Genomic DNA, 15,088 nt, shown 5'->3' on the forward strand with positions numbered 1-15,088 from the left:
TGAGTGTCTGTGACTGCCGTTAGTGCCGTTTGACCGGAGAATCCGGGCCTGCTAATCACCAATCGTTCCCCCTCAGATCACAGATCAAGTGCGGTCTAGCACCAAATCTTAATTTTCTGGGAAACCCATCTTCATGTACGGTAAGCCGTAAGGTAAGCTGATGCTTTGGAGAATGATGAGCAATTGTGGAGCAAGGGGGTTTGGGGCTTTCAAGGTTAGTCAAGGTTGTGAGGGTTGTTTGCCAAGGGGCTTGAAGTCCAAGATTCGGCCGGTCAAGCAAACATCCGCGCGCGCGAGATGAACAGCCTCAAGGCTCAACCGGCACGAGACTGTGACATCGCAGCATCCCAACAGCCAACGGACACATTTCAAGACATATCATTCGTCATTCATCTCAAATCCTCATAAATTACCAGATTCCCGGGGCAAACAATCCAATGTTCAGATGGCAGATCGTCACCAACCATGTCTAGGTTCTTCCTTGGCAGCGAGACTCTTTGCGGCTAGCCCGGTGCCACCAGAACCTTAAACGCTTAATTGAACCGGGGTCTAACAAGCCACAGTAAACCGAGACCGACATTTTGGGTTTTTTGGGGCCGGCGTGCGGGTAGTCGCTCCGCTGTCAGAAATGCCAATTAAGCTCGCTGGTAGGTTGAGAACAAGGGGGTTGGCCAGGGCCCACTTCCATGGGAAACCGAGACCGACGGGCTGATTTGCACTGCCATTTTCCCTCGAGATAGTGACATGACGTTCCAACCACAGCCATTCTAACTGACGCTGGGCGTTTTCTTCGCTATGCTAGCTTTTCCAAACCAATTGCGGATGATGCGGTTCATCATTACACTGGCCTTGGAAAGTCCGTACGCGTATAGAGTAAACTTTCGTGGGCGTGGATAATTCATATAGAAACCTGCATGCCTCCCTCATCCCCTTTGCATCTTGGATATCATAACATCGCAGCATCAAGCTATTCTCAACACCGAAAAGCCTCAGTACTTCGAACCCCTTCTCACCATCAACGAGCGCATCATCACACATCGCCCGCTAAGTAGCACCAATCACCGAAGCAAAGATGGACAAACTCGCCAGTATGCCCCTGTTCGACAATCGGCACATGATGAAAGTCCACATTGTGCAAATCATTGTGATTCACATCGTCATGGGCCTCTCCGGTGCCAGAATATTCCTCAAGGGCGGCCCAGTGACCCGTACAAACACCATGTCTCTAGGTATAGTAAGTACAACCTTTCCCAAATGTTCTCTCCGCAGTCGTCAAGGACATCAGGACGACTCAGACCAATTCTGGCGAAGTTCTCCGATGACGGGAACTGAGGAATGGAGTTTGCTAACGTGAGTAATCACATAGTCTGTAAAATCCATGGTCTTCATCATCTACCAAATCGCAACTCAGCACTGGGCCCGAGGCCGGGGCTGGGCGTCCCTGAAAGCCAACGCCATTCTCAACGGCCTCGAGCCCGTCTTCTGGGGCGCTGTAGTCTTCATGTCCATCCAGGGTAACATCCAGCGCTGCGTCGGCACGAGCTGCATCCTCAGCTGGGTTATTGTCGGATGCGGTATCTTCCTCAAGTAAGTCTGCCATTGGCATGCGAGTTGCCCGCCTCGAGACATGGGAACTGACTGGGATTTCGATTCATAGCCTTCTCGCCGCATACACCGCCGTCGTATCCTTTGTCGATTTCAAATACTTCCGCCGCACTGGCACGACCCGCGGCGTCTCGGTCGACCGCAAGGCACCGATGCACACCGAGGAGATCACTTCGACTGGTTCTGTTGAGGACCAGGAGATGGCGCAGCCGAGAAGAAAGGCAGAGAGGATGTAAAGAAAGGAGCATCAACTTCGCCATCCAGGAAACCGATCCTGAGCGAGAACGTTCTTGCGCCAACACTATAATGAGCGACGTAGCCGGTCTTGAGGGATCAAACTTGGGCTGGGGAGGAATTGGTACATAATATCCCAAGGGACTTTGCGATAAGGGCGGGTGAGGGGCGCCATGGGAGGAAACGAGGGAGGATTCCAGTTCATGATGCACTGTTTTTTTGTGGCGTATTTGGAAAGGAGAGGAATATCAAGAGACGAATTCAAGATAAACTTTAGTAATGATAGAAAAGAACACTTCAGTCTAAATAGTTTCCTGAGATCTTGCAAATCGACAACTGACTGATTATCACAGATAATAATGACAGAATCCACAGACGGTTTTTTTGGTTGAGTCCTGAAGAATCCTCCTAATTAAACATTCTTGGGGAGTCCCTTCACACTTTGACACACGGAGACTCGAAAGCATCTGCAAAACAAACACGACTCCCACAACAAATATGTATGGACCGTTATTCTCCTTCACGCAATAAGATATCAAACCAAAAGCAACACCGCATCTCTCCAAATCTGCATAAGCCACCAAGTGCTCCCCATCCACCCCCACGCGAAGATCAGACGACGGACGCCCTCAACCCTCCGCCCGCTCCAAAGCTCCAGACGATCAAACCAACAGACTTACCCAATCGCAACGCACCAACCACCTCAAACATCAGACGATTTCGACCTCGACTCCGTCCGAACATCAGACGGAGCGTGCTTCAGCCTGACAGCGTAATCTCAACCTGCCCCGTCACCATTCTAGAACCACGTACCAAAGTTCTAGATAGACAGTCCAAAGAGACATCATCGCACGATGCAGATTTCATTACCAAACTGGCCAATACACACAATGATGCAATAACTCATAGCCATAACTCCATAATCACAACCGCAAAACTCCACTGGTCCATCAAGCCTCTTCTTTCACAGGGAGGCGATAAGGCATTGCAACTCTCTGTATGTCTCTGAAGCCATTTTCTCTCACCACCAGCCAAGACAAACCCACCTCGTACAAATTCCCGCCCTGAAACTGAGAGACCCTCCATCCCTCCCCGATCCCATCCATCCACGCATAACGCCTCCGGCCCTCATCTCCCTCGACTAGGACCACGCTACATCCTCGTGCTTCAAATACAAGACAAAAGAAACAAGCAAACCGCGACACCCTTGAGTTTCTCGTGCTTTCAAATCAGCACATGTATTCAGGTTTTGGCATGGACTCATAGAAAGCAATAATGAATGTGGTCCTTCCATTACTCGTGTTCTCCCCCCCCCCCCCCTTTGCCATGTCGACTGGTAGACTATATAGAATCATCTTGTATGCTTCACAAGGTTCGCCGGCTTCCCAGTTTCTTCCCTCTCTTCGTCCCGCATCTTCACTCTCAACTTCCCTCGTCTCTCATCATTTACCCCCCGCCGCCGGCCCTCCGACGCACTACTTGCCGCCGAATCTGGTGGTATCTCCAACAAAAGAAAGTCGTGGGACAATTTCGTTCCGTTTGTAGGTACCCGCAGACATCCGGGTCTGTCCTGGGCCCCCTACTGAGTCCGACTCAGCCAGACACAACATTTAATATCTCACTCACTCCCTCTATCCGTCTTTGACTCGTTATTCCATCACTCCCAATCATTACTCGAAAACATCACACATTCACATGGCCCCTAATCCGTGTCAAAGAAGCTCCCAGTCCTCTTCAACATACTCAAATCAACCAGACCCATGACGTGCCCGTCCATTCTCCTCACCTGCTCGTCGTACAACCACCACGCGCAACAGACCGCGATCGCGACCAAGATCTGGGCGACGCCGAGGCCGATGACGGTTGACTTCAAGCCAGCCCACATGACAATGGCATTAGGAATCGTCATGACAAAGATGCCAGCGAACAAGTTCCTCCAGCACGTCACGCCGGCATTCATATCGGCCACGTTCCGCAGGCATACGTTCATATTAGACGAGGTGAACTGCGTCGAGCGCCATATGATGGGACGGATGGCGGTGTCGACAACCGTCACACCTGCCGCCAAGAAACCCAGTAAGAAAGACAGAAGAGGGAAGGAGAGATGTGCGCCGACGCCATCAAACTTGAAGACGCTGGCGGGATCCTCATCAGCCACCTCGGACATGACGGCGTGTGTCTTGAGCCCAAACGCAAGAATGCCAGTAGCCGCGAGGACAGTTCCTCCGGCCAAGGTGCAAAAGGTGTGGTAGGGGGAGTATCCAACATGTCGTTTTTGATAAACAGCAAGGCCGGTAGCGGTGAGTATCGAGAAAATAAAGGGCGCTGCCATGAGCGACCCGATGCTGTTCTCTCGGAGCATCCATGGCATGGGGAAGAAGAGAAGCGACAGGGATTCCGTCAAGCTCCACAGCGCACAGTACGGAATGAAGGTGATGACGAAGAGCAGCAGGGTCGTGGGCGCGACGAAAGCGCGCGGGGCCTGGAGAAGCGTCCGGACATCCGTCATACCGGAGAAAGATACAGGCTTCATGGTACGCAGGTAAGCCTTGACTTCCTCGACGGAAGGCTTTCCGAGCGGCTTTGGAGGCTTCGACATCCACGACACCCCGGAAGCAGGGGTTTGGGCGACGCTGCTACTAGACCATCGATCGTAAGCCGTTTCGGGAGCACCGAAAAGGATCAGCGGTATGGCAATGATCTGAAAGGCATTGATGATGTCGAATTGAATGGTGAACCGGCCCGCGTTGAACGAAGCTAGACCTCCGAACAGAGGGGCACCCCAGGTCGTTGAAATTGAAAGAACGTGATACATCGTGATGCGAGCGCTACGTTCATGTTCCTAGATGGACGTTAGTGAATGGTTATGCCAACAGCATTGTGCCAAGGCAACCCATTCAGCCGACTCACAAAGTACGTGTCCTGTATTGAACCGAGAACAAGTGTATCAAAGGCACCCCAGCCGAGGCCCTGGAAGACGCGCGCTCCCATGCACTGCCCAAAGCTGTTGCCCGCACGCATGTTCCAGATCGCGCCGATGAAGATTAACACCACCGAGATCAAATAGACCGGCCTCTTACCCCATATCTTAGACACTGCCAGACTGATGAGACCTGTGAAGGCAGATAGGACGAGTGGTACGGCAGTCAAAGATGCCACTGCTGTATAAGAGACATTAAATCTGACGGCGAGAACACTATTGACGCTCATGTATGCCGTCTTCATCCCTCCGATCAGGCCCATAGTCATTAGTAGAGCGACGAAATTGAGTTCCTTTTTCCATTGCGGCCAGTTCTGTGACAAGGCTGGTCAGTCTCCGCCCACTGTGAGATGCTGGACGGCACCTACCAGCGGATCCTCTGGGTCATCGTTTGGCTGAGGACTCAGTTCTGTTTGCGAGTGTCTTCCGGTCCCGTACTTGATCTTCCGCTGACTCATTGTCGTCGAGAAGGACAGGCGCTTCGTCGAACTTGTCATCGGTCGTGCGGACTCGTCTTTTGGGGGCGGTGGTGGCGGTCTCGCGAACGACATCCTCCTCGGGGCCTTCTCCGGTGCAGCATGGCTCTCTTCTGGCCGCGCTGGATCAAATTCGCCCTTTTCCATATCCCTCTCCATCATTCCCGATTGCTGAATTTCCCGTCGGGGGTTCGTTGTCGCACAAATGGAGCCCAGCTCCGGTAAAACTAAAAACTGAACCAGCAGTGAGGATAGAAGAGAAGTAAAGGCGGGGAAAAGCGAAGGTTACGGCCAGTCAATGAAGTACATGTATGGATGAAGAAACAAAAAAAAAAAAATAGAGGGAGGGTCTAAAAGAGAATATGGTTAATTAGATTAGATATCAGACGATCGGGTCATCTACGCAACTAAGCCGATACAAAGTCTCATTCATGATAAAAGATGGAAAACTACAGTCAATGTCTGGCCTTCGTGGAGGAAAAGAACTGTCAACAGGGACTCGAGTTTCTGACCGGCTGCAAGCGACATGATGCAACATCACGGGCCCTGGGCATGACAGGCCCCCGACATGTGTGTCTTTATGGATACCAGATGTCGTGAAAACGGCGATGGCCAGGAGTTCGGCCTGGTCTTCCGCGCCATCATTGGACGAGACATGGTTGCAAGGATGCCGAGCCCTGTCAAAACGGCCCCCGTCCGATGCGTGCTTGGACCACCGCCGGCCTGGGCAGACGACGCGCTGAAACCTTCCTGATGCCAGTTCTGTCTCTTGCACCTTTTCTTTGGACCTGGCTCTATTGTTTCGCCGGCCAGGTATCATATTGCGTGGAAATAATGTCGACTATGAGAGTAAAAGCACAGGGAGGACGGCTCGGTCTCTGGTGCTCGATGTCGGCCGACATCTTCGTGGCGCATGGGGTGGCCAATGTCCAGTCAAGATTAATTGAAATCAAAGTTGGTCGATCGCGAGTCGCAGGAGCTGACAGACCCATGACACCAGATGACGACCAGCATAGTTCGGCTCTTTTCTCCGTCCCCATTCCGTTTTGACTTTTTGACAGATGGTCAACGGTTGACGCGCGTTCAATCGATTGCAACTTCGGGGCGAAAGCTGCGCTCGTGTAGCCCGGCGCAGCTTCAATTGAAGCATCCATTTCGCTTGAGCTGATGATGATATGTTATTGCGAATAACCCGCTTGCCATGGCCACGACCAGTTCCAGGCGGCCTTTCGCACTCAGGGCCTGCCATCTAGTGTGGCCAATATTCCGAGACCACGGTGTGGCATCAGCATAATTGAGGCTCTTCCTTTTGGAACAGAACGCACTAACCGAGCCATTGTCCAAGTTAAATTTGTTGTTTCTTTGGGGCCGGGCTCGGTAAATTGGCCCGCTGGCCATGGGTCGGAGGAGAACCCCTTCGTTGCAGGCCGTTTCGCAAACCACCAAAGAACAAGGATCCTTGTCAGACTGCGCAGAGTCATACCCGCGGCTCTTGCTGCTGGCGTCAGCGTTGAATTGGCCTCGGAGAGAGCGCGTCTTTCCGGCTCCGTACAACCGCGAATGTATTTTGCGACCTAAGAAGCCGGCTTCGTCAGGTGCCGCCAATGATTCCGTGCAGAGCTGTACGAGTGCAATGGAGTTGCCGGCGTTGAATGCTGTAAGCTGAACTCAGACTCGCAGACCCTCTACCACCGCTGAATCAATATCGCACCACATACTCCGCGCTGCAGGCGTCGATCTTCTGATCAATGACTTTGGCATCATGTCGGCGGGATCAACCTGGCGAGAACGTACTTGCGGCTAGCGGGATCGACCGCCTCAACGGCCGGCAAGCGGATGACTAACTCATATTCCTCGTTGTTTGTCTGCCCTATTGCCCCTCTTCCACAGCGCTCTGCTGGAGCATTGCCCCCGCAGCGACGATCATACATGGAGCGGTCGGATGTGTATGGAGTGTCATCCAAGGGGAAATCCACCAGATTCTGGTGTGCGCCTGTTCAATTCAACATCCCGAGTGGCCTTGGCAATTATCTCGTCAAGGTCGTGGAACTCTATGTCGTTATGTATATCCTCAAAAGCCACGCATCCCTCTTGTCTATCCGCATCCCCGCTGTTGGCCTTTGCGGTGCAACGCCGTCTAGACCGAATTCGCCGAAACGCCATTGCCAAATGCCATAGTGTATCTGTCCCCGCGACGGAATGATTCTAGTCAATGTTGGTCGCCCTTCCTCCCCCATTATGCCAGGCGCATGACGATGTGTCCAAGATGCTGAAACGTCGATTCTTTTGTATCCAATGCATGCAACTCATGCAATGCGTGGCTGGCCTTGCGACCTCGACGAGAGACATGCGACGTGTTTCGCTCTCCGGCGGCCCCGAAATATCTGTTCAGTTCGTTTTTTGATCTGTTCCTTGTGCATGGACAGAATGTGACAGCCAGTCACTGATGTAAAGTTTGCCGGGGTCCTGACATGACGACTTTCTTCACATGACAGCAACCGCTTGAGGCTGGAATGGTCGCATAGCGGGTGCCATCAAGACGGTTTTTACTGCATGGGCACTCTTCGCGTCGAGCTGCATGACAAAACCTATGAAGAGGACGGCAAAGTCAGCAAAGTGGTCTAGAAGAGTCGGAAGAGATGTGATAGTGGTATGGGTATTCTGACGCTGGATGTTCGTCTTCACCAAGGTGGCCGCTACTGAGTAGCCAAGTTCTGGGAGGCGTTCCATCCTAGGAAGAATAGGCGGCGACAACGTTGACCGAGCCAATACCGATCTGCGAGGACTTGGCCCACTTGCTTGCACTTCTCGAAACTTTTCGATGTTGATGTTGCGAGTTGAGCTCGTCGACACTGCGCGCCCTGGGGTAGTCGTGGGTGTTGTGTTTAACCGGCCCGGTCTTGGCCGGACGGAAGAAACTTTCATGAAGCTATGATGGCTGATTTACCTGAGTCGACAACTTCTTGGACTGCTGATTTCTCCATCGCCAGCAGTACTTGGCTTGTGCGAACCAGTAACTCTAGTGTCATAGTTAGTCGCTTGCCGCTTGCCTGCCACATGGGTCTGGACATGGTGATCTTACCTTGGTAGTGCAGAGAGTAGGCGACAGGAGCATCCTCGTCCAATCCGCGGTAGACAGGTAGACGCTCCTTGGTGATATCGGTAACGCTGAATCGCAATCCGACATTCTTCGTAGCGTCGGCCCACAAGATGGTGCTCTCGTCGATTGGTCCTTGCCCTGCTGGGCAAATGGCTGTCCTGGCGGCCGCCTTTGCTAGCCAGTGTCTCCAGACGCGTACCACGCCATTCTCAATATTGCTGTGGCTAGCGAGAAGACCAGGGTTCGGACCTGACTTGACCAAGCTAGTTGTTGTGCAAAGTTGAGAGAAGAGCTCTCCGTCATCCAGGATGAGTTCTTGGACAACTGGCTGGTCGCCGATTTCTTGCTCGAGTGGGACGCCCGGCATCCGTCGACCAAACACTCTCCGCATGCGTCGCGTCTCTTCGGAGACGACCGGGCGGAAGTGGGAGTAAAGGTGGGAGAGATCACGCAAGTCCATATCTTCCTCGCCGGTCCACTGGTATCCCAGGAAGTCAACGCCTGCAAATCTACACGTCATTGACGGTGTTGAGTTCCTGGCACTTGGGTGGTAGCTCTCCAGCATCACCTCGTGTCCTTCCATCTTCGCGGTATGAAGGAGGCGGTGTTGCAGTATTGTGGTGGCGGTACCATTGAAGCGGCGGTCGACAGTCGTTAATGGCAGCAGCTCGCGAGATTCAAAGGTGGATAGGATCGCAATGAGAAGCTATTCAGGGCAAAGGTAGTTAGCGGGAGTGTAGCATAAGAGCGTTGGCGCTCTGCTGTGATGGGCAACGGCAGGTGCTTACCTCATTGGGTAATGAGTCGATTGGTGACGTTAGAGTTAGACCAGACATGTTGGTCGTCGTAGTTTGATGGCAAAGATGTAAGATGTTTGTAGTAGTGTAGTTGCTAAATATGTGAAGCTTAGGCTCGTGCCGTTTAGGAAGGACCGGAATAATGCCCCGAGGACATGTCGAGGCAGGTCATATTTAAGTAACTGTTGATGAGTCCGAAGCAATGTCGAAAAGGGGGGTGTATGCTCAGATTACGAGGGGTGGCTAGAGAGAGTGGCCGGATTCGAGGTGAAGGAATCTTGAAGAGACAGGCCGATAAGGTGGAGATGCCGAAAGCAGGGCAAAAAGTGTATCCTCAAGGATCAGTAACCAATTGACGAGGACTCTGCCAGGAACGAAGATCCTGTCCGTGGATAGGGGACGCAATGACGAGGGTGTGTCTACAGATTAGGGTCTTTGTGGCGCGATTGATACTGATGTGATGGTCGTGCTTTTGGTGCAAATCATCGGCGCGAAGTGGCTGATGATGCAAGGTTGATGGTCGCGGGAGCGTCGAAAACAAAGTGGATGCGGTGACATGTCAGCCAAAAAGTTGGATGATTCGAGACAGGGAACTGGGCCTGTCAACCTTCAAGGCCCACGATTGAGTGGAGAATGCCGGGCCGTTACGGGCCTGACTATTTCCGGTGTAATGTCCGTCCGGCCAGTTACCGCCTGCCCGGTGTCGGTCAGTGTCGGTGAGCCTCTGAAGTGGCTCTTTCCGTTGGACAATAGCGACCAGGGCAGCCTTCCGAGTGGCTCCTGCCGTGATGGTAAGTGTGGCTGGATGACTAAGGAGTACTCCATGCGTCACGCCCGATTTGAACAAGCGTGTTCTTGAAGCGAGAGATCCTGCTGCACCGCTTTTTCCCTCGCTTCTGCAGGCACTTTCCTCGCCAACATCCACCCGGCAGAGACAGTGGAGGTCAGCAGTACCTGTTCTCAATCAGAATAAACCAGTTGTCGACACTGTTATATTTGAGGTCTAAGATTGTTCAATAATCGACTCATTCTTCCCAGATACGAAAGTTGCAATCGCTTGCGCCTCCAAGCTCAAAGAGACGAAAACGAAAACAAGAAGCCTTGGCCAGCTCGATGCCCGGCATTGACCGTCATCTACCGGTTTTGTCCGACTCCCAGGATAACATCATGATCACCCCATCCGAACTGTCTTACGAGCCTCTCGAGTCAGAACCCACTTTCGCACTACTCAATAAACAGGCGGTGGGAGCCTCAATCTCGGGATTCGTCCTAGCTTCGCAGTTCAGGTCCAGACCTTCCAGCCCTGCACGCCCTGTAAGAACCTGGCATGCGTCACGAATGCTTTACTTTCTCTCCGAGTTATGAGCGAACAAGGTCCCAACTTCCTTCTCGAAGAACGTCTGGGCCATGCACACGCCCACCAAGGCCCCACACGCCCCTGCTTCCCGTCGCGCCTGTTTCTGTCGTTTCCTTGTCCGGCCCGCCGAGATAACAACGCGCATGGCGTGACATGCCGTTACCTACTGCGCCGTCGTGGGGCCGATCAATCCTGATTCAGCCGAAGCTCAGGAACGGAGTACACTGCTAGGGGTTTTGAGGCTGCGATACATATGCAGAATGGTTCCCAAAACACATGCGCTTGTTTCTTGTTATCATTGTCCCACCACGTATGATACATACATTGACAACTCGCGCGAGAAGGAGATGATGTAGAAGAGGGGCAAGGGAAATTTCTTCTTCTTCCAGGTCACTCAGTCTTCTTCGTCACATGATCGACGCCATGACCCTGCCGTCGGATCGTAACGCTTTATCAACTCAGCATCTTCTCCGATTGGAGTGCATCGTCACATTACACGATTTCACGCTTCTCAACCACCTGCATCCTTGCGCGGGAGTGAGAACAGGACTCAGCGCGACTGTAGGGCTCTGGATAACAACCTGGACGTCGGGGGCATGTCGGGCTATGCGCGTCGGAGAAGTAGATACTAGACGCCAGCCGAAAATATGCTGCTTCCGCCCGCGACCCATCTTTCTACGGCCCCCCACATGTCGATAGATTGTCTTGGATTAATCACAAAACTCTTGAGTAGATGGACAAATAATCGGTGCAGCTCTCGCAGGGCTAAGGGTGCGAGGAATCGAGCCACACCAGGCTTCAACTTTGTGCGGAGGCTGGGACCTCGTTCCGAAGTAGATGGCCGCCTGGCGTGATCTAATCGTCGACCTCGTCGTGCGACAGTCGGTGTTGAGCAATTCCAGGTCTAGTTCCATCTTGGTGCTTCTGTCGTCGTCCACATAGATCTCGAGAAGTCAGCACAGCGGTATAGTTATCTTCGATGGCGTCCACGTTGCACCATCGGTGGCCCAGGTTGACGGTCCTTCCCTATCGACATCGCACCGTGAGCTGTGTTCCTGCATCTACATGGTGCCAGGTGACGGGCATGCGAGAAGGCAGTGTCGTTTGGAGAGATTTTCGCCGCGTCTTGTCTGTTGGTTGCTGCCATTTCAACGGTGCGTCGCTTAACGGAGGTTTTGCTTGATTATGCGGTCAATGTACAAGCTGGTCTCCCGGCACGCAACCATGACCTATCCAAAGCGATTGCGAAGCCGCGTTGCCCGCGGATGCCGTAATTATGGTGACGATTGCATGGGCAGTAAAGGCTTCCGATAGTTAGTGCCGGGAGTGAATATCCTAGGATTCTTGCCCTCAACGCTGGCATAGGAGCGTATGGCCAACATTGTGAGAGCAATTCCCTCAACCTCTCGATGGTCGTCAGGGATACGCATATCTCCTTGCGCACTTTGAGAGGCTCCTTGAACCTGAGCTACCCTAGGTCAGCTCTCCAACTTCATTTCTTCTACCACTGAGCCCATACTTAGGTGTAGACAGCTCAGCATCGTTTTTGTGTCATCCTTATGCATCTCGACGCCGGATAGGAAGTAAGAGAAACATTCACAACCCTCAGGCTTAGGTATCCTCCAACACCTGCCCACCCAAATTTTCTCCTGCCATTCAAATGTCGACGGGCTCGATTAGAGTTTCGGAAATTGAGGCACCTTCTTGCCTTGGCGATCTTATTCACCTAAGGCAGTAGATACCTCAGTATGCACCCTCCTATGATACACTACACCGGGAGGTATCGTTAGGTAACACGACGCTACCAGGCGAATTGATGCATCACATCACGCCCGTTGGGTGATGATCTTTCCGGTGTATGGTCACGTGCTTCTATGTCCAGACCAATTCCTATGGAATCAGGGAAAGAACGGGGTCCCGGGGTGCCTGCCTTCCGGCGGGACCCACACCCCGTGCACGGCCACCCGTGATTGTCATGGCTCCACCCCGGTCGCCCAAGACCCCCCCATTTCCCTCTCCTCAACTTCACCTCTCAGAAGAGAAAAATCGGCTCTCGTTTGTGAACATCATCTCACTGCAATCGACTGCTCCTCATCGAGTCCAACCCGACGGCACCAACTCGAAAAATATCATTTTACGCGCACAGTATCATTTCGCGTCATCAAGGTCAAGCGGCGTCAACCTTATTCAGTGGCGCAAACGGGCACCCTCCTAAGTGCTGAGTCACCTCGCAAGCCTTTCTCCGAACACTTAGCGGATACGGATATCTACCTAAGATGTCTTGAGTCCCTGCACATCCTTCACTCATTCATACCTACCACTCTTCCTTCGCAGCTCGCTTTCCATTTCTCAATTGATGAGACCGCCTCATAAATCTACCTAGTCTTGGCGCGCATTCGCGACGTGCAGTTTGCCTTTCTCTGACATGGCACCCCTCTCAGATGACAAGGCGTCCGAGGACGCCGGGCACGATTCCAGCTTTCACGCCACCTTGGACGCTACAAACGCACCAGACCCATCAACTGCTGAGGCCATGGCCTCTTATTTCTCACCGACACCTCCATCCAGTCCGGAAATCCTACGGACCCGAGCGAGCAGCCTGATCACATCTAACAGCACTGCATTCAAGGGTCCTTACGGACTGCTTCCTCCGCCGAAGGAAAGCAGCGATCTCAGCTCTAAGAAGGACGCAAAAGAGAACCAGCCGAGCTGCTTCCCCGTCACCCTGGCCACACTGCCGGGAGAAATCATCTTGCAAATTGTCGCAAGTGTCTTTGAACGCTACGACGACGATGTCCGCGCAGGATACAATCAAGATGAGGAAATTTGGGAGCCACACTTCGACGTCACAGAAGTCAGGTTCCATAGGTTTGATATTTGGAGAGACATCGCTCACCTTGCATCGACTAGCAAAAGACTGAACGAGATCATCACGCCCATTCTCTACACAGAAGACATCGAGCAAAATGACTCTTCCTGTTTACTTTTGTCGGCAAAGACAAGAAATCTTCCTGGGATCCAACAGTCTTTGCTTTATGGTGCCGATGTAAATACAGAGGACTGCACCGAGTTCCACCTCCAGGACGGAGAATACCACTGTGTCACTCGCATGCCAGTGTTAGTCGGCCTGACGTCCCTGCACTGGTCTGCATATTGCCGACACTCTGCGGCATTGCAATTACTTTTGGATCATGGCGCCGATGTCAACATTGAAACCAGCATAGCAACTTCTTGGGGCGACCGTAGATTCGTGACTCGCCCTCTTGCAGGTTTCTTTCGGCAATTCGACGAAGAGTCGTATGACATCCCGCTCCATGTAGAGCATCTGCTCAGGAATGAGGTTGAAGCTGGAGCAAATGCGCTCTACTTTGCTCTGATGGAAATGAAAGATAGTCCATGCTCCGACAATCGTTACGAGGCATGCTTGGCTGCCACAAAGCTTCTCATTGGGGCTGGGGCATCACTCACTACACATCGCGGCATCGATCTCCATGCGCTACATCAGGCATGCAGCAATTGGGACTTGGAGACCGCTCGATTTCTCTTGGAAAACAAGTTGGTGAAGCACGATGTCAGAGATGCCCTCGGCAACACTCCGTTGCATTATCTTGTGATGGAAAGTCCGAGTCCAGTCGGTCACAATGACCCGGTGCCGCTCATCCAACTCCTCGGAAAACATGGCGCGGATGCCAACGCGAGGAATGCGGCTGGCTACTCACCGCTGCAATGTATCGAAGACAAATCAACAACTTGCTATGCTAGCATTGCGACTGCGCTGTTGGACATGGGTGCGCACGTATCACCGGACACCGTCTCGCCACTAAAGCACATCGGAGTAGCGGTAGGTGGGGAGGCCAAGTTGAAGCTCGAGGCGGCCGTTGCTGCTGCAAAAAGAGAAGCTTGCGGCATAGATGAACTACCGGACATGCTTTCGGCCAACAATAGACGAGGGAACGAGAGGCTTGCAGTCCATGCATGGATGTACAAACGATGGCTACTTCGAAGCGGCAGCGATAATGATACTGACGAGATGTTTGTGGGAGAGGGCACGGGAAACCGGACACTCAACGAGTGGAATGTCTTTTGGCGATCAACAGTAGCCTAGAGTAATAGACCCACATAGTATCAATTCGAGCATCGATTCTTATATCATGAAACCTTGACAGCTCTACGAAAATTTAAATGTATCATTGTGTGGAGAGAAAGTTGAGCGTCGTGGCTACTTCTTGTGCCACGTGTGATACTCATCTTGTGCTCAGCACTCACAACCTTGCGGTTGGCGACATGTCAAAAGTAGTTTCTAGAGTCATATCTTTTCTGCGAGGTTTTCAATGATGGCCCCTTACGTTTGCTCCTACCATCGCTACTCAAAGAAAGAAATGGCTCTTTCTGGCAGGCAACATGGCATGAAAGACTGCATTCGTGGCTTCCAAAACCAGTTTGAAAGCAAATGTAAGCCGTTCAGGCTCAGGCTGCCGCTGCCGTGTCCGGTCAAAGACTGGACTGAGCCCCATGACTGTCTAGGTCAGCATTCGGACT

General features: G+C 52.4%; 4 protein-coding genes across 4 annotated transcripts; 2 read left to right on the forward strand and 2 right to left on the reverse strand.

The window, feature by feature from the left end:
- Positions 1-1,072: 1,072 nt before the first annotated feature.
- On the forward strand, positions 1,073-1,841 carry CCOS01_04860 (uncharacterized protein; the record flags this gene model as incomplete). The annotated part of the gene is made up of 3 exons (XM_060453041.1): positions 1,073-1,234; positions 1,367-1,587; positions 1,658-1,841. 3 exons carry the CDS (start codon positions 1,073-1,075, stop codon positions 1,839-1,841), a joined length of 567 nt encoding a protein of 188 aa, XP_060316999.1.
- Positions 1,842-3,541: 1,700 nt separating this feature from the next.
- Positions 3,542-5,457, reverse strand: CCOS01_04861 (major facilitator superfamily transporter; the record flags this gene model as incomplete). The annotated part of the gene is made up of 3 exons (XM_060453042.1): positions 3,542-4,681; positions 4,750-5,133; positions 5,188-5,457. 3 exons carry the CDS (start codon positions 5,455-5,457, stop codon positions 3,542-3,544), a joined length of 1,794 nt encoding a protein of 597 aa, XP_060317000.1.
- Positions 5,458-7,779: 2,322 nt separating this feature from the next.
- On the reverse strand, positions 7,780-9,231 carry CCOS01_04862 (F-box domain-containing protein; the record flags this gene model as incomplete). The annotated part of the gene is made up of 3 exons (XM_060453043.1): positions 7,780-7,916; positions 8,378-9,101; positions 9,184-9,231. 3 exons carry the CDS (start codon positions 9,229-9,231, stop codon positions 7,780-7,782), a joined length of 909 nt encoding a protein of 302 aa, XP_060317001.1.
- Positions 9,232-12,974: 3,743 nt separating this feature from the next.
- CCOS01_04863 (uncharacterized protein) lies at positions 12,975-14,654 on the forward strand (the record flags this gene model as incomplete). Its single annotated transcript, XM_060453044.1, has 1 exon — positions 12,975-14,654. The coding sequence occupies one exon, from the start codon at positions 12,975-12,977 to the stop codon at positions 14,652-14,654; it is 1,680 nt and encodes a 559-aa protein (XP_060317002.1).
- Between the last annotated feature and the right edge of the window lie 434 nt (positions 14,655-15,088).

Source organism: Colletotrichum costaricense (genome assembly GCF_030867565.1).
Source record: "Colletotrichum costaricense strain IMI 309622 chromosome Unknown Scaffold_4.1, whole genome shotgun sequence".
Classification (NCBI taxonomy): Eukaryota; Fungi; Ascomycota; class Sordariomycetes; order Glomerellales; family Glomerellaceae; genus Colletotrichum; species Colletotrichum costaricense.